At 37.1% G+C, this 25,476-nt stretch overlaps 1 protein-coding gene across 6 annotated transcripts in view; it reads left to right on the top strand.

Annotated features, from left to right (window-relative positions):
- The window catches only part of si:dkeyp-72e1.9 (syntaxin-binding protein 4), a 57,024-nt gene that overhangs the window by 26,302 nt on the left and 5,246 nt on the right, over positions 1–25,476 (top strand). For 3 of the 6 annotated variants that reach the window (XM_061027243.1, XM_061027246.1, XM_061027247.1), the window contains exons 6-17: positions 1,417–1,496; positions 3,551–3,670; positions 4,412–4,535; positions 5,986–6,127; positions 12,940–13,046; positions 13,233–13,368; positions 14,459–14,531; positions 19,090–19,178; positions 23,243–23,339; positions 24,142–24,269; positions 24,461–24,553; positions 25,394–25,459. In XM_061027243.1, coding sequence (XP_060883226.1) covers positions 1,417–1,496; positions 3,551–3,670; positions 4,412–4,535; positions 5,986–6,127; positions 12,940–13,046; positions 13,233–13,368; positions 14,459–14,531; positions 19,090–19,178; positions 23,243–23,339; positions 24,142–24,269; positions 24,461–24,553; positions 25,394–25,459 — 1,255 coding nt within the window. The remainder of the gene's footprint in view (positions 1–1,416; positions 1,497–3,550; positions 3,671–4,411; positions 4,536–5,985; positions 6,128–12,939; positions 13,047–13,232; positions 13,369–14,458; positions 14,532–19,089; positions 19,179–23,242; positions 23,340–24,141; positions 24,270–24,460; positions 24,554–25,393; positions 25,460–25,476) is intronic. The other 3 variants (XM_061027248.1, XM_061027249.1, XM_061027245.1) reach the window with 2 other exon arrangements.

Here is a 25,476-nt window from a genome sequence, read left to right as displayed (position 1 = left end):
CCATTATAGTGGTTTCACAAGATACATTTCAACTGATGTTAGAACTTTTCAGCTGAATGTTTTACTTTATGACATGAAGATATGACATTTGTTTAGCATGTTTTTAGTAGCTATTTTCTGATATGGTTGCAAGGCCTTTTTTTTAAGGACACTCTAAGGGCACACTCACACTAGGCCCAGTTGCCCTTACCGTGCTGAAGCACGATTACCCCCACCCTCCCACCTCTAGCCTGCACTCAGATTGTTCCAAGACTTACCTCTTGTTTATAACATCATAGTACAACACATGCATGGCTTTACGTGATCATGGAGCTGGCAGCATAGTTTACAAGACAGGCAAACAAAGAAAAATAAATAAATAAAATGGACACCCGTCGAAGACAAACACAGAGAATATGATTGAAACTTTACCGACTTTGTGTCTTATTTTGAGTCATTTTAGTCAGATACAGCCTTAACCCTCCGGGATATTGAAGGTTGAGATTGATTATAGCCTACTTCATGTCCACGTTGTGTACCTGTGCTTGTGCTCGTGCATTACCAACTGTATCATGCCGAAGCACACCTCTTCTATTAGCTCAGAAAACCAGTTGAGGAAGTTTGGTGTATTATTGGTCCTATGTGCAGATGTTGGTTATTTTCATGTAAAGTAAGTCTTGTTTCCTGGTAGGAATAATACAGTTACTGTATTTATTATTATTAAGATGATACTGAAATGGTTACGAAAATGTTTTTTTTTTTTATTATTTCCAAATGTTCCATTGCCAAGTATTCTTATATAATTTGTGTAATGGTATGGAGTTGAATAGAATCTGATCATTTATACAAAACGTCAGTAAGGCATTACAGAAAATTGTCAATCTTCAGTTGTCACTCAATCTCCCACTCACATTTATGGGTACAGTTTATGACAAAAATGAATGATGCTGACAAGGCATAAGACACCCTGTGGTTAAGTATTCAAGCATTTAAGAGCACACAAAGCATAGGGTTCATACATAGTATATGAGTACATGATTGAAAGTCAATAATGGGAGATTTTCAGGTCTTTGGTTGTTGATAGCTGACATGAAAATGAATTGATTTCTTTATTATGCTTTAAAATTTTGCCTTTTTTTATGACATAGTTTTTCAATTGCTGGACTCAAACTGGCCTTTCAAGTTGTTAGAAATGAGACATTTGACTGTAGTTGGAAAACAGTCTGAAGTCTACCCATGTGTTTTATTTTAATAAATAATTTACCTTTTAGTAAAAAAAAAAAAAACATTATTATCCAAAAGATCATACTGGTAAGTGTACATTTCTGGTAATTTCTGGCTTAGACAATGTCACAGTCAATATAGCAAATGAGTATATCTTTACCTGTAGTCCATGACTGGCAATCTTCTATGCCAATAATGTTTCCCTCTTGGTAGGAGAGAATTTTCTGAGTTGCTGGAGAAGTATGGATCTAATGGTAGCACAGGATCGACACGCAACTCTCCAATCCAGCAAGGTAGGCAAATCCCTGCTTCATCCTTTGTACAATATATCAAACATTTTTTTAAACAAGTAGCAGTATGAATTGATGTGATCAGATCTCTTGCTTATATACATGTGTGTGCATGGCCTAGCATACATCAAATTTATGGAAAATAAATGGATATTCACTTGGGCCATCCCCTGTTTTGGGCCATCTCATTCTGGCTGTTCAGCCAGGGTTGCTTGACATGTGTCCAAGCAGATAGTTCATTTATGGATAGTATGGCTTGTTTGACATCCATCTCTTCACTTTCATCTCTTCAAAAATAGTGTTTTTTCACTGAGGGAGTTTCTACTTCATAGTTTTGAAATCCCAGAGAGCTTGAGTACCCTCCAGAAGAATCACGCCCTTCATCCCCTGCTTTTGCACTTTCCCACCAGCCCCTTGTACTTGACTCTCTTCCTGTTAAACACCTCCTCCAGCATGTCTTCCATCAGTCAACTCCAGCAAGACTATAGGACCTCCTGATGATGGACTTCCCTGCTTGTGGTTACTGCAAGTTATGAGTAATCCCTGTGCTGATGAAATTCTTCATATTCATCAGTACTTGATCATATCACAAGTGATAGCACCCTCTGTTTCTGCCCATGCCTTTTGGCAAAAACTGAACATGCTAAATGTGTTCACATGCCAATCAAACAAAGCATTGCAATTTTTAAAAACACACAACACCAGAACTGTCTTCTATCTTTAAAAGCTACAAACCTCTCTGTATTTGACAGACTAAGCCTAAAGGGTAAACAGAGTTACCTTTAAAAATGGCGCATGACAAGTGCACTCATCCATTACATATTTTCAAACATCTGTTTCAGTTGGGATGAAGGTCGTAGGCTGGTAGAGAGTTGAATATTGCTTCAGCACGTGAGTCCTTCTGTGCTCTGTGCAGGGGATGGTGTTAATACCATTGCAGATCGCCCCTTTGATGAGGATACATGAAATTAGGGCCCTTCTGTTAATCCAAAGCAAAGGTCTTGTTAACACACTTGAACTGGCAGAGTTGCAACACATACGAGGAACGGAAAAATATATTGAGATTACTGCATGGGCTGATATTGAAAATAAATTGTTTCTACATTGTGTAATTTAACTATGTGGTTGAGGTATAAACCACATTTTTTTTATTATGTATATAACACTGCACATTTTCAGGCCAGCTCAGATAAAAAAAAAAGTTTAAGAGAGAAGTTCTGGCTTATTTCTCACCTCCCTGCAGCTGTCCAATTATGGCATGAAGAGGAATTGAAGGTCAGATGGATTATTGGTTTTGAAAATGTACAGCCAAAGCCCTGTCCTTATCTGATGGCAAAAAGATAAGGTGTATTTGTATGTTGTCTTTCAACAAAAGAAAAAAAAAAAGAAAGTTCAAAATATGCCATGAATGATGACTCAAGCAGTGTTACTTTCACTGGGATTCCCTAACTTGGTTAATGAATTTCACTGGACTTGACAACAAAGACTCTAAAAGTCTTTAAAAAATCTTGACTCCCCAGACCTAATAAATTTCATATTCTGCTAACTTCGACAATATTTTTCTTGTGCCTTGCTTTTCCTTTTGAACTCAGAAGCAAGATTTCCGAGTATAATTGCTCAGAAAATGTTCAGAAAATTGTAATCCCTGACCACCTTGTATTCTGCTGAATAATATTAATGAAGAACCCTAATGACAACTGCCTACAACACATTTGACAGGAGGAAGCAACTGTTAACACTAGTGGATATAAAAAAAGAAGACTGGACTGTATTTGGGTTTCTTGGAAGTGGGCTGTGATGATGATGATGATTTTTTTTCTAGTGTTAGAGCTTATCACATTTGACATCAGAAGGTGAACTTGTTCAAGAGTCGCTTTTCAAACTTCATTAACAGTCCAACAGTCATCACTGAAGAATATAACAATGCAGCCCTTCCAAATGTTGTTGGATGTCATGCTGCCTTTTCTATCATCCCTCCTCATTTCCATCACACATTGCTTTTTGGTTTGTGTTTATGTTTAGACTTTGTAAAGTTTACAGCCAAACTATTGTTGCAGGAGCTGGGGATCGAGCCCCTGACCTTCCAGTTGAGAGACGACCGACTCAACCACTGAACCACAGCTGCAACATAAACACCAGCAGACATAAAATCACAGGACTTGTATCGCAGTCATGTGGTTAGTTTTACAGATATGGGAGTATGTTACGGGGGATTATACAGTGCCTAGAGTTAACCAGCCTTAAGAAATGTTTACCTGAAATATACAGGTTTTTCAGTGGAAGACCTCCCTTGACAACTATCTGTAGCAGCAGAAAATAGCTTTTGACTTCTAGTTCAGGACAGTATGTCTCAAATGCGATAAGGTCATTCCCTTCACCATTCAGTCTATGCAGCAGAGACAACAAGAGACCCACTCCCCTTTACTTACCACCCAAGCGGCAACCTGCTTTAAAAAATAAAGCCAATGCTGAAGTGCAAAAAACTGCGCTTTGTTGTGTGTCTTCTTGAGGCTGACCATTAGCCCAGGAAGTCCCACTTAAAATGCCCATTTTGACAGCAGAAGTAAACATGTTTACCACTGGACTAAAAATGAATTTGGTCTCAGTAGCGCATGTCTTTATAACTACAGTAATTTTAATTAAAGATAAGGGAGCATTTTAGTTTGGCGTCAGCCCCTGTTTGTTTTAAAACTGCACTTCAGTAACCAATGGGTGATGTAACTGAGACTACGTCCATGTTTTATACAGTCTGAGTTACTACCACCATCTTACAAACTCATAAAAAAAAACTTAATCTGGAAGTGTCATATTTCTCTTTCAATTTTCAGTTGTTCAGTATACTATTTAGAACAAAGCAAGTTCACTAAATTAACTTGTTCTCCATTTTGTGTTTTTTGTTGTCTTTTGTCATTTTAAAGGAGGCCGATACCTGGATAGTACATCATCTGGTTCCTCATCCCGCTCCCAGAGTCCTTTGCTGTTGAGCCCAGCAGGCTCTCAGAACATGACCAACAGTAGTGGGCCCATGCTACGTTCTCTTAGGTAAAAATATGTATGTACAGTTTTCAAATCAACTACTGATTTGCCTGTCTTAATGGGGATGTGGGTCAAAATGATATAAAATAAAAATGATAATGGCCATAACCATGTGAAAACAGTCAGTGAGTTGTGCAACAACAGCCAGCTGCCCCTTGTTAAGGTCCTCGTTATGAAAGATAATGTGCCAGTTTTATAAGGTGTAGTTAAATTTAAATGAAATTTTACAGCTAAGTGAAATATGTCCTTTGTTACGTGCACTAGACACTCTCAATATCTCCTTCAGGGCTGATCTCACATGTTGCCCGATTCCATTCCCTAATTTATAATAGGGCTGAGGAAAGCTCCTTATTAAGTTTATTGTGTAGCCAACATTATACAGATGTATACAAGTTTCATCATCTTAAACAGGGCCTTCTCCCTGGACTCTGTTTTTCTTAGCTTAGAAAACCAGCATAAGCCATATGTTCTGTTATACTAACATTTCAACATCCTGCATTACAGCTCCAGACCAGACTCAGCAAATCTGAAAAACTCTCCCATGTGCTTGGTCCAATTTAACCCCTATCTAGAAAAAGTCATTTCAAACTGTAATTTTCAGTTTTTATTTACACATCAAATCATTGAGACTGGGCCTTTCAGCCATTTAAAATACTTGTGCACACAACTTACTGGAGTTAAAACGAATTTCACACTCACTTGCATGTGGCTATTAGTGCTGGTGTTTGTGAATTGGATTTTCATTAAGGCTCTCTTCTGCAAATAAAAATAAAAATATATGCAAATAGCAACAGAACTCTGGGGAGTTTGATATTTTAGTCATTTGAGTGACCGGTCCAATTTGGAGATCAAATAGAAGAGATTGCCCATGTTTTGCACTGCTGTCAACTGGCCTGATAAGAGAAGGTCAACAAGCAAAGCATATGGTTTACCCATGATCCCTGGTCTAATGCCTGACGTATACTTGATTATTTATATAGAAAATGTTTGTGAAGTTTCCTAAAATGTAATTTTGAAGAATATAAAAATCATGACCAAATGACGCTATGCAGACTTCTCAGTGCTTTCTAGTAGATAACTACATATAACTATATATGCATGGGAAACAGTTTGAAAATGACCTTAAATGTATATTTTTGATTCGTGCACCACTATCTTCTCTAGTTAAGCAGCTAATAAACACCCAAACAGGTGTATCTGTTGTAAGTTAATACTGACAGATTCATAAATGTCATGGTTCATGTGATTATTAATAGTTATAACAGTTTTGCCAAAGACATATAAAAAAGACTGACTTGTACCCTTGTGCCTTTGTATCCCTAGCTACAAAAGCACTGAAGGGCTCTCACTTCCTTAACATCTCTGACACAGAGCACATTACAGTGCTGCCTTTGATTTAAATAAAACTCTCTTCTTTTACTCTCAATGAAGTGTTATGTTTTCCTTGTGTTCACAGTCATCCTGGTGAAGGCGTGATTCAACTAATTTCAATTTCGCGATCAAGCAGTTTTGGCATCACCATCGGAGGAGGCTCCAACAAGCCTGACGGCCCAGCAATCTTCATCCAGGAGGTGCTGTCTGGGGGGGACTGTCATCGGGTAAGAACAGACAAGGTTATTTGAAACCATAAAACTAGAGTTATTGAATGAGATGAAAAGATAAAAGTGTAGCAAAGTAATTTGTTTTCTAAACCATGTGACTTTTTTTTGCACTGGCAATTCTTTAACGGTAAAGTTGGAAATTCAGGAATGTAATGCTACTATTAAGGGCTTTAACATATATAGTATTTTGTAAAAGCTGCAATATAGATTAAAAGGAGATTAATATCCAAAACATTTCTTTTTGGCTTTTTGCCTTTATTTGATGAAACAGCTTAAGAGGGACATGAAATGGGGTGAGAAAGAGTGGGGGGTGACATGCATCAAACAGTGTCAGGTTCAGGAGCCTATCCTCAACTAGTCTGATGAGGGCTACAACCTTTGCGAATGGGGCATGTGCTCTACCAAATTAGCTAAACCAGCATTGAATCCCAAAAAATGTAAAGGCACACAACCATTTCTGACTTTTAGGGCCCTATAGCCATTTTCACATATGCACTCCAAACCCAGCTGTCATTGGGAGGTGGGGACTGTTTACCAGTCAATCGTGGAGCTGACATATAGAGACAGCTACCAGCAACTCTCATATTCACACCTACGGGCAATGTAGAGTCACCAATTGACCTACAGAGCATGTCTGTGGACTGTGGGAGGAAACCGGAGTACCCGGAGAGAACCCACGCATATATGAGGACAACATGCAAAGTCCACACAGCCCTGTCCTAGGGGGATTCCAACCAGTAACCTCCATGCTGTAAGACAACTGCTAACCACTGCACCACTGTGCAGCCACTCCTGAAAATATCTAGATAATTTCAGTAACTTGTGAGCAGAAGGGACAAAATAAATGCTGCTCTCTCCCTTAAAACTCCTTGCATTCAGTGACAACCCTTCTCTTTTGGACAGCATGTTGGCTGAGCTAACATAATGCAGCAACTCGTTATTTTTTATGCTGTCACTCCCTGTTGTTCAAAACACGATATAATGAATGAATTTATTGTAACATCATATTAATGTCTTCCTTTGCTAATTATACATATCAACTGGGTCAACATATGTATTTAAAGTATTTTATTTTATACAAATCTCAAAAAGATATTTTTCAAAACATATCCCCTGGGGTAGCAGTATACTTAAATTTGTTATGGACCAGTATCTAGGTTCTTAGGTGGGGTTGAAAGAGTAATTTTACAGACACATAATAACAGGATATATTTAATGAAAACAACATTTAAATTTCCCTTTTAATCAGCACAAAAAATGCTTCTTAAAATGTAACTTCAGTATAAAAGGCATTCAATGTAACAGTGCTGTCGAAGCAGTGTCAACAATTAAAACATATTAAGTTGGCAAAGTTCACATTTTAAGAGTTAGAGTTCATAAAGTTCTTCCTATAAAGTTTAAATGTTTTTGTGGTGAAGTCAGGTCAGTTAGCATTTAGTCAGGTTAATGTCCATCAGTTGAGAAGCTCTTATGTTTGAAAGATCAAAAAGTCAGCCCTACCACACTCAAGTGTTGGAGTTGAAAAAATTATGGTTTTCTTCTCATAGATTCAGGGTTGGCTTGCCATCTCTTATGCCAAGGAGAATCCAAAGAGTTTTACACGATATCTCAAGAACCTAGCCAAGAAGCTGCCAAAAGCTGTAATACTCCTGGTGCAGAGGTCCTGTTATCTCTCCCTCTTCTTCAGGTGTCGCCTAACTGTATGCTAGACATTTTCAATAAAACAGAATCTGCACTACTCTGATTGACAGATTAACAGAAGTAAATACAATATTGAAAATAAACAACATTACAAAGCCTAATTATCTGCTGAGTTACAAAAATTCCCCCATCTCCCTAAAACTTCTTGCGGGCTGGATGAAACCTGCTGGCAGGCCAGATTCAGCTAAGATGAACCCAACCTAATTTCAATAGAACCACACATTATGAAGCTGTACATATTTACGGTTAACCTTGGGTTTTGATCACATTATCTGGCACAAGCTGTTTTATGTGTTTTCTCAAAGGTCAGTATCACAAATCTAGCAGCAAAACAATTGTATCTTTAGAAAGACTAAATCGCCTGTTGATGCTGGCGTTTAAAATGGAACTTTCAAAGGCTTGGAGTATCATGAAATATTTAAAGCAATTAATGCCCACTATTTTGCTCTTAGAGCTGTCAACACGCAAATTGAGGCTTTATACAAATACAATTTTATTTAAATGTTAATTGTGGCTATTTTTTAAACACTTTCTGTAGTAAGTAATGGCTTTAATGTAAGCAAGACTTTGTGAAGACTAAAATATTTGGATATGTCAAGAATGTAAATATTTGATATGCCGTTGGTTTCTTTTGAGAAAACTTTAATATTCAATTCCATAAGAAACTAGGGAAGTTTTTAAGTGATAACTAATCCAAAAATGAGTGAATTTTCAGCAGCTATTCTTGAATTGTAATTTAAAAATTCAGTAAGATGTAGTTAAAACTCCAGAAAAACACAAAAGTGTTAACAAAGGGCTCCCTGGCAGCCTTTTGCTTTTAGTGTTTTCTGGGTCTCCTGGGCAATTTTGGTTCTGAGTCAGCTGCTTGTCAGCGGTGGTTTAGTTAATCACATTTTCGGGGCATTATTTCGTTTAGGAAGCTTGTTGTGGCTCGATACAATATTGTTGTTTTCCCCCCTTTCCAATCAATCGCTCGCGATTTTGTGGTTATCCTTCTGGGATAACTTTGAGACACCCCTGAGTCCCAATCCCCCCCCTTCCTGACACAAAGAGCTGGTAACCTGGTGTCCAAATTCCGAGGCTGATCCTGGGTAACTCACAATATCAATAGTGCACAACTAAATCATAGTATGCAAAAACTCCTTTCTTGTTCTCCTACAACACAGAACATACATTGAGCTTTATCTCTTTAGTTATCTGCTGCATCAACAAGACTCCCTAAAGGAAGTTACAGTAATATTATACAGTCTTGTTATATCCTGGTGAATATTTAGGAATTCATGCTGGATTCAAGGATTTTAAAAACTGCTGGAATGTTTATTGGTGGTGCTCTGTTAAAGATGGCCTGGAGTCCCAGAAGGGACACACTACACTAAGTGTTAAGCTCAGCAATCATGCTAGGACACTGCTTAAGGCATCACCCTTCTCTTGCTCTCAAATCTCTCACTGACACTCACACACACACACACACACACACACACACACACACACACACACACACACACACACACACACACACACACACATACACACGCATGCAAACAAACAAACAAACACACACACACACACACACACACACACACACACACACACACACACACACACACACACACATACACACGCATGCAAACAAACAAACAAACACACACACACACACACACACACACACACACACATACACACGCATGCAAACAAACAAACAAACACACACACACACACACACACACACACACACACACACACACACACACACACACACACACACACACACACATACACACGCATGCAAACAAACACACACACACACACACACACACACACACACACACGCACAAACAAACAGACACACTGCATTTGTTTTAGGGACACCACCTGCAGTGCTTAGCTTGTGTGAGACTCTGGGTGCATCCGAATTGTCTTTTTTGCTTAGGAAGGTTCCTAACTGAGTGAAATGACCTGGAAGCATCTTAGTGGCGGCCATGATAAGAGTCATTCCAATTCTCTAAAAGCTAAGGAAAGATGCGTCAATGCTTCCTTTATAACCTCCTTTAGGATACACTGGACCATCCTTTACGAAAGGAGATGAGATAATGCCACCCCACAATTCCTTGCTTTAAAGTGACTCGCTCATCCGACCGTTCATGAAAACTAACGATGACCCTGTATGAACCATGGACTGTAACTATTATGGTATGGACTGAGATCTGTTGGAGGAGCAATGAGGAGACTAATAATTTGTTACTGCCTTTGTATTTATTTTCGTTCTTTCTTTTTATTTTGTGTTGGAGAAGAAGGTGAACATTGCTTTTACATTCTGGTATAATGTTTAGTGTAGATGCCTTGCTGTTATTTGATGTTGATTCCTACGAGAAATTGTAATATAAAATGTTAATTTAAAAAAAAGAAAAGAAAACTAACAATGACCGAAAAGGGACTCTGATCATGTAAGTTACCATTGCAATAATAGTAGTCTATATTCCTTTTATTTCAATTCCAACCTTGTGGTAATTAGGATTATTTCACTGGTAAGAAGGCACAGGGGAAAGTTTTTTAGATGCACTTTTAGTAGTCCATTTTCAGAACATTGTAGTTTCACCACAGCAGACCCACGTCATTAATCTCAGCCGTCACAAAATTACGTCACCTAGTGTAAATGTGGTCGGATTGTCAGAGCAACACGATCGCCTTTCCCTAAGTCCTTTATGAATTCTCCTAACATCTTTCCTTAACCTCATGACGTTTTCCCCAGGGTTAAGGTAAAGTGGATAGTGAAAGGAGATAGGAGGGACAATTCGAATGCACCCATTGTGCTTACTTACTTATGTAAATGTCTTGAGTGGAATACAAGTATAAGGATCTTTAAAAATTGCTGCGATTTTTAGCAAACAATACTCAAATGGAAGAAGATATATGTGATATAAACAGGAACTGGTATGTTTGACTTTAAAATAAATTACAGTTTTTTATTTTCATCGCAATGAAAGAACATGTCACACAGTGTAACAGTATTTCCTTTGATGTTTATTTGTACTTTTTGAAATACAATTTTGTATTATGGAAAAGAAGAATTAAATATTTAACATAACAATGAGTAAGTATTTTACTTGCTCTTTTTTAAGTGTCACCATTTGTAATCAATTGGTAATAGGAATAACAAATAAATATTGATTGATTGATTGATTGATTGATTGATTGATTGATTGGTTGATTGATTGATTGATTGATTGATTGATTGATTGATTGATTGGTTGATTGATTGGTTGGTTGATTGATTGATTGATTGATTGATTGATTGATTGATTGATTGATTGATTGGTTGATTGGTTGATTGATTGATTGGTTGATTGATTGATTGATTGATTGATTGATTGATTGATTGATTGATTGATTGATTGATTGATTGATTGATTGATTGATTGATTGATTGATTGATTGATTGGTTGGTTGGTTGGTTGGTTGGTTGGTTGGTTGGTTGAATGATTGATTGATATGTCAGCCTTTGATATTTTTGGCATGATCATTGTTGGTTTTGGTGTTTTCATGAGATAATTAGAAAAAAACATTGCTGGTACATTGTCTCGATTACACAACATCTAGTTTTTATATGCTTTGTATCCATAATGTTATTTTCTTGCCCAAAGACAGGCTTCTAGCCTGAGAATGAAGGAAAATATGCTACTGTATGTTTTTTGGTGGAAGTAAGAGAGAGAGGAAAAGGTAAATGTTCCATTAATCATAAGGTTGCTTGTACTGTAAACATGATGGATGAGCTATGTGCCCTTGTCAACTGTGTCTCCAGAGTATAAGAAACAAAGTCATATTTGCTTGACAGGAACAAGTCAAAAAGTTCTTGGTATTGCAACCACATAACGTCAGAAGAAAAACTCACTTTTCTGTTGTAGGAAAAAGAGCACAAGAGGTCAACATTCGATTTTCATGTTAAACAGAAAACATTGTAGAATTCTAAATGTGCCTTGCATCAACTGACATGTACAATGAGTTTACTGACTTGCTGTAAATGATTGTGAATGCTGTCCAAGAACATTTTTTGAGAATACAATTACAACAATTCATATAGGGGCTCATGCCAAGACTCTTAGGTCAGGTTCAGCCTTTAGATGCCAGGAGCTAAACCTGGCAAGAAATCCATCATACTTTAAAAACCCTTGACTGAATTTTAGACTAAGGGGAAGAATAAAATCCATGAATCAATCAATGAATCAATCATTCTTTAATTGTATAGTACAAATTGATAACAAATGGAAACTGTTGAGAGTTGATGATTGGCTGAGCCGGAAGGCAAAGCTACATGGATGTAGCTATATGTGGCTTAAATGAGTTTCCTCAGAGGGGTCGCTGGACTCGGCCTTAGAGATAGGGTAAGGAGCTCAGATAACTGGAGGGAGGTTGGGTAAGTTTTAGTTTATCCACCTTTGTGTTTCTTTTCATTCCCTTAAACTAGTCCTCCTCACCTCTCTGTCCACTAACTGTCAACTGTGAGCAATATGAAAAGGGAGATGAGATGTAAACTACAGATGTATATGTGGTGAAAAATGTTTTATTCTTGAAAAAAGCTGTTTCAAAGCAGATGATATATTTATTATGTATAATAAATTCCTCTAAACAAAATTGGATAGCCACAGTTGTTCGGCCTCACTACATGCCTACACTAAGCCAATTTCTTTGAAAACAGCCAGACACTGTTCTCTTTAAGCAAGCTGTATTTTCCTTGAAATCCCAACTCTTAATCACCTGTCTCATAAAAAATACTAGCACTGTGCTTTGTTGTTCAGTTTACTTAAGCTACGAAGATATTAAAGCTATGCATTTTGTATTAGAACTGTTAATGGATAAAACTCTCCTTTAAATCGATATTGTCGCTTTTACACAATACTATATTTGTTATATGAAGGAGGTGTATTTAGAGAACAGATTTAGTAAGATTGCCTCCTTGTTGCTGGTCATCAGATGGTAAATCAATAGCATCAGATCATCAGTGGACTAAATTCATGATCACTAAAGGATATCCTCATTTTTCAGCCTTTGGTTAGGACTAATGTCTATTTATGTGCTTGTTGTATTGAAAAGGTTGTCTACTTATTTTGTAGGATGGACGTCTGAGGCCTGGAGATCAGCTTATTGCCATTAACAAGGAATCACTGATAGGTGTTACCCATGAGGAGGCCAAAAGCATGCTCAACAAAGTTAAATTCAGGTAGGTTGTGTACATAGGAAATTAAAATTAAATTAAAAACAAGGGGTACTCAAGTTGCATTGGACATTGGTCAGTTTTCAACACTTTACCTGTTTATATATATATATATATATATATATATATACATATATATAAGTCATTGTGTACCAACTTTTGCCTTTGTATTTCCATGTATTGTGTCTCCAGCCAAGACAGTGCATTGGAAATAGCCTTCATCCCAGGGAAAGGACTTTTTTCCAGCAGCACATCTCTCCACAATGGGGTCCACCGTGCTGCAGGCCACAACTCTGGGCGTTTGAAAGTCCATATCAGGTCACCTGAGGTGAGCATGCTTTGTTTCAGCTAAGCATTCCACAGTATGTAAAGGAATACATTTGCAGAATCCAATTATGTTTAACATTATTTATACCATATGTATTGAATAATGATTGTCATGAAATCATTTCCAGCAAAAACAACAATTATTGGCTCACTGCCTTACAAAAAAACTTTTCTCTGTTATTAGCAAGTAAAACTGAACACGAGTACTCCTCAAGATTTGAAAACTTCAGTGAGAAAAATCTTTTGAAAGTTTCTTTTAAATAAAGGGGTGGGCATCCTGAAAAAAGACTGATTTTCCCTATTTGGGTAATGCAGGTGCTACTTGTTAAAGCATTATAATCAGGATTAAGTTGAATAAAATTATTTCAAAGAGAAAATAAATACCAATATTTCAACCAATTACTATTTTCTTATATTTTATCTCCATTTTTCCTTGACAAGAGGGAATGCCAGTAAGAAGTTGTTACTCAGAGATATAGCCGGTTAGATTGGTGATTCAATCCCTAGTGCCTCTTGTCCACATGTGGTTTCTGAGAGCATAGCATTTGAATGTGTGTAAAGGGGATTAGGTTAAAACTGATGAGCATTTTGGCTCAGCCTCTGTCACCATTGAATCAAGGTGTGTTTAAAGGGAGAATTAAAATATAGTGTACAGTAAAGCAATTCGAATTGTTTGGAGACTAGAAAGGCACTAAATAAGTTCAATTCTTTCAACATTTGGACTTGTGGGTCATAATTTCTGCTCATCTTTCATAAAGGCTGTTCCAGGGAATCCTATGCTACAGAAGATTATCAAGGAAGCAATTAAGCTCCTTTCCTTTTCATTTAAAGAATTCGAACAGCTATTATCATGGCTGATACTGAAATTCCTCTGGGTCGTTTCACTCAGGAAACTTAAGGACATTTTGAACGTGTCCCTGGTCTTTAACACCTCACTATTCTATGGTATCAGACTTTTCCTACTAAAAAACTATCCAAACTATCCATAAGAAATACCTCAAATGTTGACATAATTTAATATAATAGTTATTTTATGTGTTTTGGAAATTTCACAATCATGAATTTAATGTTTGTCTTTTTTATATTTCCAGATTTGTACTGAGGAACCAGCCACAGTGTCCTCTCCTTCTCCTGACATCTGCCCACCAGATATTCATATTTCAGGTGAACACCTCACTATACTCATTTTGTTCTGTTCCACCATCACTTTTACTCTAATTAATTGTAAAAATTGTCAATCTGCTGCTTACACCTCTGTAGTCGTGCAGAGTGGGCTATTGATTTCTAATGGAAGTACTAAGATACATTCCCATAACAGGGAATACTTTTTCTAATATCAGATCATATAACTAAGTACATCTTTTATTTTATGTCTGGCAATATTCTTTGTTTTTCTGTTTCAATGAAGCCAATTTGAAGACCCAAATGGGGGTGCAGGGTGACCTAGCAGTTAGGTCCTACCACCAATATACAGAAGCTTTAGTCATAGAGTGGCCCGGGTTTGACTCACACCCTCATCACTTTGCAGCATGTCATTCCCCCCTCTCTCTCTCTCCAGATGTCCTACTCTATCTACTTTCCTATCCTACTCTATCCCCCCCCTCCACACACACACACACACACACACACACACACGCCCCTTAGCGAGATTGGGGATTAGGCAGATAGGAAAGCATGGAATCTTTTTCGAAACCACAACACAGAAGGGGACCTGCAGTTCACAGGAATCCCAGTGAAGAGTTCCATCTTCTTAACAATGTATGTACTTAATGATTGTTGTACAATTATACAATATTTTATTTATAATAATCACTGGTGTTTTTTAATGGATAGATTATTAAAAACAGAATTAAAAAAAACTGGATAGATTATTAAAAACAGAATTTAAAAAAGAAACTCAGATAAAGGAAAAACTGCCAGAATTACATGGCACACTGCAAAAAATCAAATCTTAGCAAATGTATTAGTCTAATTTCAAGTCAGATATAAGCCACATAAGCCTGACAAGTCTAAATAAAAATATCTAATTTCAAGACATAAAAAAGCTGAAGATATGGCCTGAATTGCTTGTAATTAAAAAATATCTGCAAATGCAGCAAGAAAATATTACTGAAGTATTTTACAATGAGATGTCTTTAACTAAATAGTTAATTGAGTTAATGAGATGTAATTTCAAGACACTAACATGTAACATCTGCATGTTGCATGTAACTTTTTACACGCAACTCAGGCCTTACTTTTTGCTTATTTAACCTTTTTAACAGGCAGAAACCTTGAGCAGATTTGAACTCACTCTGCCACAACTGTGTGGAGCTTGGAAAGTGGTATAGAGGGAGATGTAGAAAGAAGAGATGGATAAAAGTGTTCATGATTTTTTGCAAGTGTCAACAAAGCTAATGTGAGAGAGCAGAGGAATTGAAGTTTGTGAGAGAACCAGAATGAAATATGGCTTTTATGGCCCCTTGTATATACGTATATACCTAAAGAAATGTATTACAGATTTTCTGTCATTACACCACAGGCGTGTAATCATGGCCCATGTTGATGGCAGCGGCATGAATAACAGATTATTAGATACAAATAGTTATGTATGGATTATCTGGAAATATTTTCTTTTTATTTGTGGATCTGCAATTTATGGTTAGTTATGTTATCCTCCTGTTATTTTTAATGCTATTTATTTACCTTTTCTAGTCAAGATGTGGGAACTACGCCAGTAGTTAGTTACCTTAATGTAACAGGTCACAAGTGGGATCCCAAAATGGCACTTTAAAACTTAAAGACTAAAAAACAAGTATTAAAACAACCACTTGTTTATAAATGTAAGAAAGTTCTAGGTGATATAATTTGAAAATTTTAGTCCAGTTGATCTATCTTAAGGGTCTTCCATGGATCCCAGCTCAAAGCCATCCAACATCCTGTCCAAATCCTATTGGCCTGGATTACCCTAGTCGATGCTATTTCCCAGGTGCTGTGACCAGTTAGCTCTGTAGGCTCTTATATGTTAGGCCAGTTGCTAGCCATGACAGCTTTCAGCAGATAAGTTACAAATACTGGTTTTAAATACCTAGAACTTAAGAGTGACTTTTATTGATGAAAATAAGTAGTTGCTGGATGATTTCAGGATTATGTAAATCAAGTGTTGCTCCTGCTGCTGGTTTACTATTTTTCCCTTCAATAGCAAGTTGATTTGTTTTGATGTTTTTGCTTTTAAGAAATTAATTTTTGGGTACTTTCCTTTATTCAATAGGACAGCTGAAGAGAGACAGGTAATATTGTGAGGAAAGAATACAGGCTGAGTGGCAGAGTGGAACTGGCTGCTGCAGCAGTGGCTGTAGACTCTGCACACTTGGCGCCCCTGAATAACTTTTATTGTGACATTGTAGGTAGAGGAGCGTTAGACTAGAATAGTAATTTACCAAATAATGTCAGTATTGATAACAAAATATCTTATTCTTATTGGGTTTTTTTGCTTTTTTTTGTGATTAACTTTTCATTGAAAGTTAATCGGCCCACTTTTTGCTTAAAACAATTGGACAGTCAGAAGTAATTTATAACTTGTAAAGAAAAATGCAATATTACCTTATTGCATTTTGATCTCTGAATTAAAGCACTGAAGTTGACCCTGTGCTGCCTGTTCTTCCCGGAGCTAGTACCTCCACGGTGATATGTAATCCAATTTAGAGCACTAGATATCGAGATAGGGTTATCCTGAAAAGTCTGTGTCTAGATCAGGATGATCCTGTTCAATGCTGCTTTATAAAACCAGACAAAGTAAGATTAACTGATCCTCAACAGCAAAAGATGAGATTTCCCAATCATTCTGATCTTGTTGATTTTTTTTGTACAACTAAGCCCTACCATAGAAGTGGGAACAGTGATTCCTGAAAGTTTTAAAATGTGCATAAAGTGTCTACGGAATCTCTATAGAAATTGGCTTCAAGAGGTTTCCAGTGATGGACTAGAGGAGATTACAGTGTGATTTAGGGACTCTAGTATCTGGGATAAGTCATTTTCAGTGCACTGCAGAGGCAGTAATGCATACTTTCACATACAGCCTTTAAAAATGCACTGCAAATCCTCATTAAAGAATGTGGCCATGGCTCACAAAAAAGGAAAAAATCAAAACTGTAGACCTCTTGAATATGTGCATAATTGATTTCGACGTCACACGCTTTACTTGTTTTTTACCCTTCTCTTTTTTGTTTGGAATCACTGTCACTGATAATATTTAAGCACAGTTTTTTTTTGTCAAAGTTCTTAAAGTATTGTAAAACTACAATATTTCTTCCATCATGTAGCTTAATACAACCAAATTAGCAAATTAGTTTGAGCATTAGTCATTTGTTTCCTTAGTTCAGGTATGGAGTACAAATAACATTGTGATTAATATTTCTATTGTAAAAAAAACAGCAAGTTGTGCACTATCAAGTGGTATTCTGCTGCAACCATGCGTAAAGCACGGCTGCTGCCACGACAGCAGGTCTGTCTGTTTTCACCACCAGTCAGTGCTGGGGGGAGGTTGCAAATCCTTTGGGTGGTACGAGGAGGAGGTGGAGTTTAGTCATGGAAATCAGCTCATATCCCTTAACCGTGGGTATGCAGACTCAGAGGAAATGTTCCTGTTACCAAAGCAAGCAAACACAAATCTAGGACAGACAAACTCATCAAATTAATAACAGTATTGGCTTTCTGCCCTCCCCTCTCTCACTGTCCCTCACACTCATCCTTATCCACCTTGCCTCCACTTTTCTATTTTTAATCATCTCCCAGCCAACAGATACATGCTCACACACATCCCCGTTATCACCAAAACACTGTGGCCGACCCCTCAAGCTGCCTGTTACCGTGCTTTACCGAATTTCCCCCTGGGATTAATAAAGTATTCCTGATTAAGATTCTGATCAACCAGATCCATAGAGAATGTTTATTTAACGACTGTCATATTATAGATTATTTCTTCCCCAGTTGTGAACTATATATACTGTAGCCTCAGTAGATGTCAATTGTTGAATGTCATACCTACCTATTCACAGCACATTCACACACTTATGGCAGAGGCTGCTATGTAAAGTGTCCATCTGTATTAAATGATCTCATTAATTAATTCAGTCAATCCATCAATCAATCTTTATTTGTTTACCGCCAATTCATAAAACATGTTATCCCAAGACACTTTACAAAAAATATGTAAAAATCCTTACTCTTTGTAATAATACCAAAGACTAAACATGAATCCATCACGAGCACAGCACTAAGCAACAAGTTACAGTGAAAAGGAAAACTTCTTTTAAGAGGCAGAACCAGACTCATGTTGAACAGCCATCTGCCAAAATTGTGTTGGGATTGGAAAGTGGAATAGAGGGAGATGCAGAAAGAGGAAGAAGGATAAAAAACAGAGCAACAAGAACACCACAATGAATAGTGGGTTTATAGCTTCACATGCCTGTGACGCAGCAGCCGTAGCAATTTGAAGTCCAGTGTTTTGACAAAGGACACATGGACATGTGACTCCAAGAGCTGGGGATCGAACTCCCAACCTTCCGGTTGAAAGACAATCAACTCTTCCAACAAGCATTCATGGGAAATATTTAATACCTTGTTACTCCTGGCTTTGTTTTCTCCCTTTGTCCTTGACAAATGTGCATCAGTTTTTCCTTTTGATTCATCTTACTTTCTTTTTTCATTCCAACCCCCTTCCCTTTCTTTTTTCTTTCTCAAGGTTCAACCAGCCAAATATCCCCAACAGAGGCCAAACCTAAGATAACACTGGACCCCTACATACGCCTCAAATCAGACAAGTTAGACTTGGTGAGTCCAGTTCTGTGGTTAAGGGATTTAGAGTTGTGATGCTAAATATTCTTGTTGGCATCCCATGAAGGGATTACCACTTGCTTAAGGTGTAGTTTGCCATTTTTACTGATAACAGAGTTAATATTTTATCACTGTAATTTATTAAAAGATGTAGCTTTGATTTATTGCATATGTCATGCAACATGTAGGCTAATGCATTAGTTTCAGGGCAGGTTTTACTGTATCAAGTACATCTGACAAAAGACCTAACATTACAAGTCAAGGGTTGGCCTCCTGATTTGTATGGGGTATGAATAATACTGCTCCAATCAGCTTTGACAAGTTGGTTACAGTTTGTTTAGGGCAACTGGCAGACACATTTCTTTCCTTTATCTGTGGACAGAACAACATAATAACTGTCATTTAAGCAGTAGGCTAATTTGATATGACATACTGTGAAGAAACTGTTACATAATAATATAATATGATTATGACAATATAATTGAATATAATACAAAAAATGAATAACAATCAAGTTACCAAGGTAGTATTTTGACTGCTTTAATAACAAATGGATAATTTCTCAACCTTAAAAGAAATGTGATAAGTTTTTCTTTAACTTCTGCTAGACCAAGCTGTAGCCTTCTGGATGAAAATATTAGTTTGTCCGGTGGTTTATAAATCACAGAGATTTATATATTAGTCGTTAAATGATAAATGTATGTTAAAAGTCAACTATCAAGTGTATAAATATATCAGGGCTGTCAAACGATTACCGTTTTTAATTTGATTTTTAATTGCATGTTTGAAATGCCATTATTATTGCTGGGTTTTTTTTAAAACCCGTTCTTTTGAAATAAAGTAAGGCCCTTATGGTAGATCAAAGGTTATAACTTAACCACTGAAAAAGGAACTCGTAATGGATCAGTAGATAATGAAAACATCTAAAAGGAACTTTGAGCTTTTTATCAAAAAAGCAGCAGTGTCGTTCTTTTCCATCACTGTGACTACTGAGAGACACTGTGGAGGCTTATCCACAGTGCGCCTAAAGGGACAAATTAGCATGTCATTAATCGCGATTACAGTAAACTGGTTACAGTAGCTGGGGATCAACATCTTGTTGAGAGATGACCATTATTGAGTAACTTTAAAGAAGAGCTTGAAACAGTGTTTGGTTTGAGGTATTCACAGATGGGTGTTCTCTGAGGCATGACAAAGATGAGGTATATTTAGTCCATAGCCAGAGTTTTCAGTGTTACAAAGCTGTTTAACCTGAAGTAGGCAGTCCATAATTTTCCCTTTTTGTGTTGAAGAAGCTCCAAGTCAGGCACAAAACTCTATCTGAGCAAATCAGGAACCACTGCACTTTATTTGAACTAATGAGGAGCCAGGGCTCTCAGTCTGAACCAACTTGTATTGGTCCAATTGGAAAGTGGACAGTTGGACTAAGCAAATCAAAAACCAGGACACACTGAACCAAAAAGAGCCGGTTTCCAGTCTGAGACAATACAGACTAGGAAGTAGGACAGTATCTGTGGCACTTAGGACGTACTCACACTAGGCAATCTGTACCTTGCCCAAGCAAGCTTCACCCCTAAAGTCCAGTTCGTTTGACCAGTGTGAGTGCTCAGATCCATGCTCAAGCACGACACACTTCCTTGACCCTGGCACGCTTAAAAGTGGTGTTCTTTGGCATGGTATAGTTCATGCATGAGCACAAGCATGGGTACAGAACCTGGACAGTCGTAATTATCCAGAAATCCCAGAGTGTTATGGCTGTAAAACTAAAATGACTCAAAATAAGCCACAAAGTCAGTTAAGTAGCTGTCATCTTCTCTGTGTTGTTATCAGATGTGCTGATGCCAACTTGACTGCCCTTCTTTCTTTTTTTTCAAGTCTGTCTTTATTGTAAGCACGATTCATTGATACGTAAAGCCATGCATGTGTTGTATTACGACGTTATGTACAAGAGGTAACCATGCTCAGGTCTGGTTAGTCCGAGAGCAGTGTGAGTGCAGGCCAGAGGGGGAATAGAAAGGGGGGACAATCGTGCTTCATGCATGGTATGGGACAACTTTGCCAAGTGTGAGTGCACCCTTAGAGGCCAGGCTTTGCAAACCAGGAGCATCTTGACTTCTGATTATGGGCCAATCAGGAAAATGTCTGCTAGTCTGACAAATCAGAAACCAGGACACTTTTTCTGATTGAATCTTGAGCACACCCACTTTGTTTGAGCCAGTCAGGTAATCTTTGACATTAGTTATATGAAACATTAGTTAACATAGGATCCTGTATGATACTTAAGGCATGTCAGGAGACATAAATAATGTATGTGCACAATGTACACAAGGTCCTCATACTTTGGAAGGACACTTGTCATTCTTCTGCATTGGGGTTTGTAGTATTAATAAATTCCAAACTGACCTTTAAATAACATGAACATTAGCATGCCAGAAGAACAAACTGAGAATGAGTATGACACAACAGTATAACAGTACAACTGTCTACAGGTTTGTTACAGTAGATATAACTACATCCAATAAAGCAACATGCTTGCCTGCAGGCGCGACTTTTTCATATAAGGAATTATAGACAACACTTACAGTAGCTCCTAATTACTCACAAGACACACCAATGAATGGTGATTCATACAACCCTTTTGCACTTTGCCATCAATCATCAGGCATGCTCGTTATGACCAGGCTTGGATCGTGTACTTTAAAATATGTAAAATAAAGCCCTCAATCTGAGCAAATCAGGAGTCACAACCCTTTTATTTAACTAATCATGAGCTAGACATTGCCTGAGCCGATCAGGATCAAGCTCTCTTATCCAGTCAGGTGGCATGAACCTTTCAAAGCCAATGAGAAGCCAGGACCCTATTCTGAGCCACTTGGGAGCAAGGTCACATTGTCTGAATTGAAATATATACCTATGACACATGCTACAGATTTAGTCAATTCAGTGATAGATGCCCTTTTGCTGTTTCAGGGCATTGGAAAGAAATTACAGCCAGTGTCAGGAATCCACCGCGGCTCATCAATTAGGCAGTGTTTCGTGTTTCTTGCTCTTACAAAAAGATTAGATTAAGATTAAGATTACAAAAAGATCTGGATTAGACCAGAACTGGCAGTTAGTATGTCGAGCATTAGTTGCTAACACTGAGTACATTTATGCAGTATTGTTTTTGCAAATTTGTGTTTTTTATGAGAAATAACATTGTATAGTTACAAAAAATAGAGTTTTTCAGGACAATTAGCACATTTTTAGTGTCAATTTTCTTAAGACATATTTGAAAGTTTTATGATAATATGCTTAAATAACTGTAATTTCAACACAGAGATTTTGTATCTATTCCTGAGAATATTACCCCTAATCTAGAAAAGACAAGTGTGTTTTTAAGTTCATCTCTATTAAATAGTCTTTTTACTAAAAAAAAAGTTTACATATATAAATGTTTTAAAGTAATTAATTACATAGTCAAAATTTGATAGGGAGGGTTTTCTTCTCTGCTTAAGGACTCTTTGTTTCAAAAACACCCACATTTGTCTAAGGCAGCGTTATGAATGATTTAATAACTTATGATGTCAGATGTACATTGGTACTCTTTGACACTAAGGACTTAAACAAGAATTTAGGAATGCATTAATCTGCAGAAACCCGCAAACATGTAATGTTATTTACCAAACAGAACATTTACACCTAAATACATGTGTATGTTTCCCAAATTTCCCCTCTGGGGATCAATAAAGTACTATCCTATCCTATGTATTTGGCTATCAACTGCCAGTTTAATACAGCAATACAACATACATAAATGTAGCATCCAAATTTCTGATATTTTCTGATCTGTTTGTTTAACCATTGTATATCAACATCTTTCAGTAGAAGCGTCATGATCTACATGTGGAAATTGTGTAATGAAACATTCAATCAAGACTTAAAATTTCTAATATTTTTGTATTTAACTGTGATTCAGAGGGCAGAGGGCTACAGTTTAATGGCACGACTTAGTTTACCTCTTGCATCAATGGTATCATGATGAAGATATCTCTGATAACCTTTTGGTCTCTGTTTCTCAGGCTTTGTCCTTCCTTGGGTTGGATGTCACAGAAGAGAAGAGGATGGAGTTAAAACAAAGTCTGAATATAGACCCACAAGGCACTGTGGCCTATGGAGGTGAGACACAAGTACAGAAACATACAAAAAGACACACACTTCCACTTGTGTCAACAGCACGCTGAAATATCTGTCTTGAAATCCTGTCAGATCACAGGATCCTTGCAACGGTGGCATGTCAGTATCTGGTTGTGTCACCTGTGTATGGTGTCACATTGCATAACCATAGGGTAGCTGTGTCTGATTATATACATGTAGACAGTCAAAGTCCAAAATTAAGCCTCTGTATTCAGTGCTCCATTTATTTAATACTTATAACAGGACCAAGTTAGTAAATGTTTTGAATTAACTGGATTATATTTTTTACTTAATAATGTATTACTAATACAATCTGCTAATCAATGGGTCATAAGTTAATTTTTTTAATATATATAAATAATAAAAATAGCATGTTTAATAAAGTGTACATTATGAAACCCAATGACAAGTACAAAAAGCAAGACACTATTTTCTAATATTGTATCTTGTAATATGTTATGAATTAATTGTTTAAGGGGTAGCTAATTCTTTCTATAGCATGCAATATGTGCTGTATGTATTACAAAATACAGTACATACAATATAATACATCAACTGCTTAAAGCAAAAAGAGTAAGGAAACTTACTAGTAGGAGGAGTAGGACAGAGAATAATATATTTGTCTATCATTGATCACTCTGATTTAGGATATTATGAATTTAGACAATTCTTTCTTTCTCTTAATAAAAGACTCATCTATACATTTAGATGCATTGTGGCAGTGTTCTTGTTGCTAATAGTAACACTGCCATTTTTCATTTTTTGCATGTCTGTCTACGCTAAGATTTCATGGATGCCACCCGGAATATCTTTCAAGAGAACCTTGAGGAGCTTGGTTTAGCTGTGGGTCCCTTCTTGTTTTCCTATCACGAAGCTGCTAGCTTGATGGACACTTCAGCCTTCCATTCTCCTGTAAGCAGTCCCCTCACATGAAGCACTCTAACACAGATTAACAATAAAAATAACGGTACGTTATTTTGTGTGTGTGTGTGTGTGTGTGTGTGTGTGTGTGTGTGTGTGTGTGTGTGTGTGTGTGTGTGTGTGTGTGTGTGTGTGTGTGTGTGTGTGTGTGTGCGTGTGTGTGTGTGTGTGTGTGTCTTTAGACATATGAATCAGAATGCAGTTACAGCAGTGAGGAGATGGAGCAGTTTCAGACAGAAGTGAAGCAGCTGCAAACCCAGATGAAACAGCTCAAGGTGAACATAAACACTAATATCACTCATACACAAGATGTTGGTGGATGGTAGACTTCATATTATATCAAACAATGATATGTAATCACTTATTTCTCATAGATTATCTTGGATCATCTGAGCATTTAACTCAGACAAAGACTGAGTGACGAGTAGAACATTGCAGCAAGAAACTGAGTTTATATGAGGCTTATGCACAACCAGACTGTAAACGAGCAAAAGAGATGTATTTGTTTGAACATTTACATAATTATATACATTGCATTTTCTCGGGCTGTAAAAATGCAGGACTTGAGTTCTAAAAATAGTAATGCAGCAGTAAAAGGAAAGTTGGGTTTGAAGTAACTTTATGTTTAAGAGTACAGCTCTTAAACAATTGTAGTAGTGTAATCGGTGAAAAGCAAGAATTCTATCAGGTTGATGATATCAGAAACCATGCAATTATCCTGTGTATCCCATTGATGTTGTGCACTATTTGGAACTTGTGGGAAAAATTTACTTAGGCGCCAGAAATTAACATTATTAGTAAAGTAAATATAGAAGGCAAATAAATGTTGGCCATAAATATTAATAGTATAAAAACTGGAAATGTATGGAAGTATATTGAGAATTACTTAAAGACTAAAATTAGTCACAAGCATAATTAGGAGCTACTGAGACAAAGAAAAATGCCAAAGCATTACACTAACCCTAACTAAAAACCAACAGGTCCATAGTAACCATATAAAATTAATCTAATTGATTTTTTTCTGTTAAGTAGTTTGGTCTCAGAACCACTGAGGGTCCTAAGCCTTTTGTGCCAGTAAAAGCCTGCTATGCTTCATCTGCTGCCTCTCTTGGCAGGTGATGCTGAAGGACATGGAACACAGCAAGAAAACCCTGGAGGAGGAGCTGCTGAAGACCTCCGAGGTGAGAGACAAGTCAAA

Source organism: Labrus mixtus, chromosome 20 (assembly GCF_963584025.1).
Source record: "Labrus mixtus chromosome 20, fLabMix1.1, whole genome shotgun sequence".
In the NCBI taxonomy this organism is placed as follows: Eukaryota; Metazoa; Chordata; class Actinopteri; order Labriformes; family Labridae; genus Labrus; species Labrus mixtus.
This window is presented reverse-complemented; position numbering and strand designations above follow the sequence as displayed.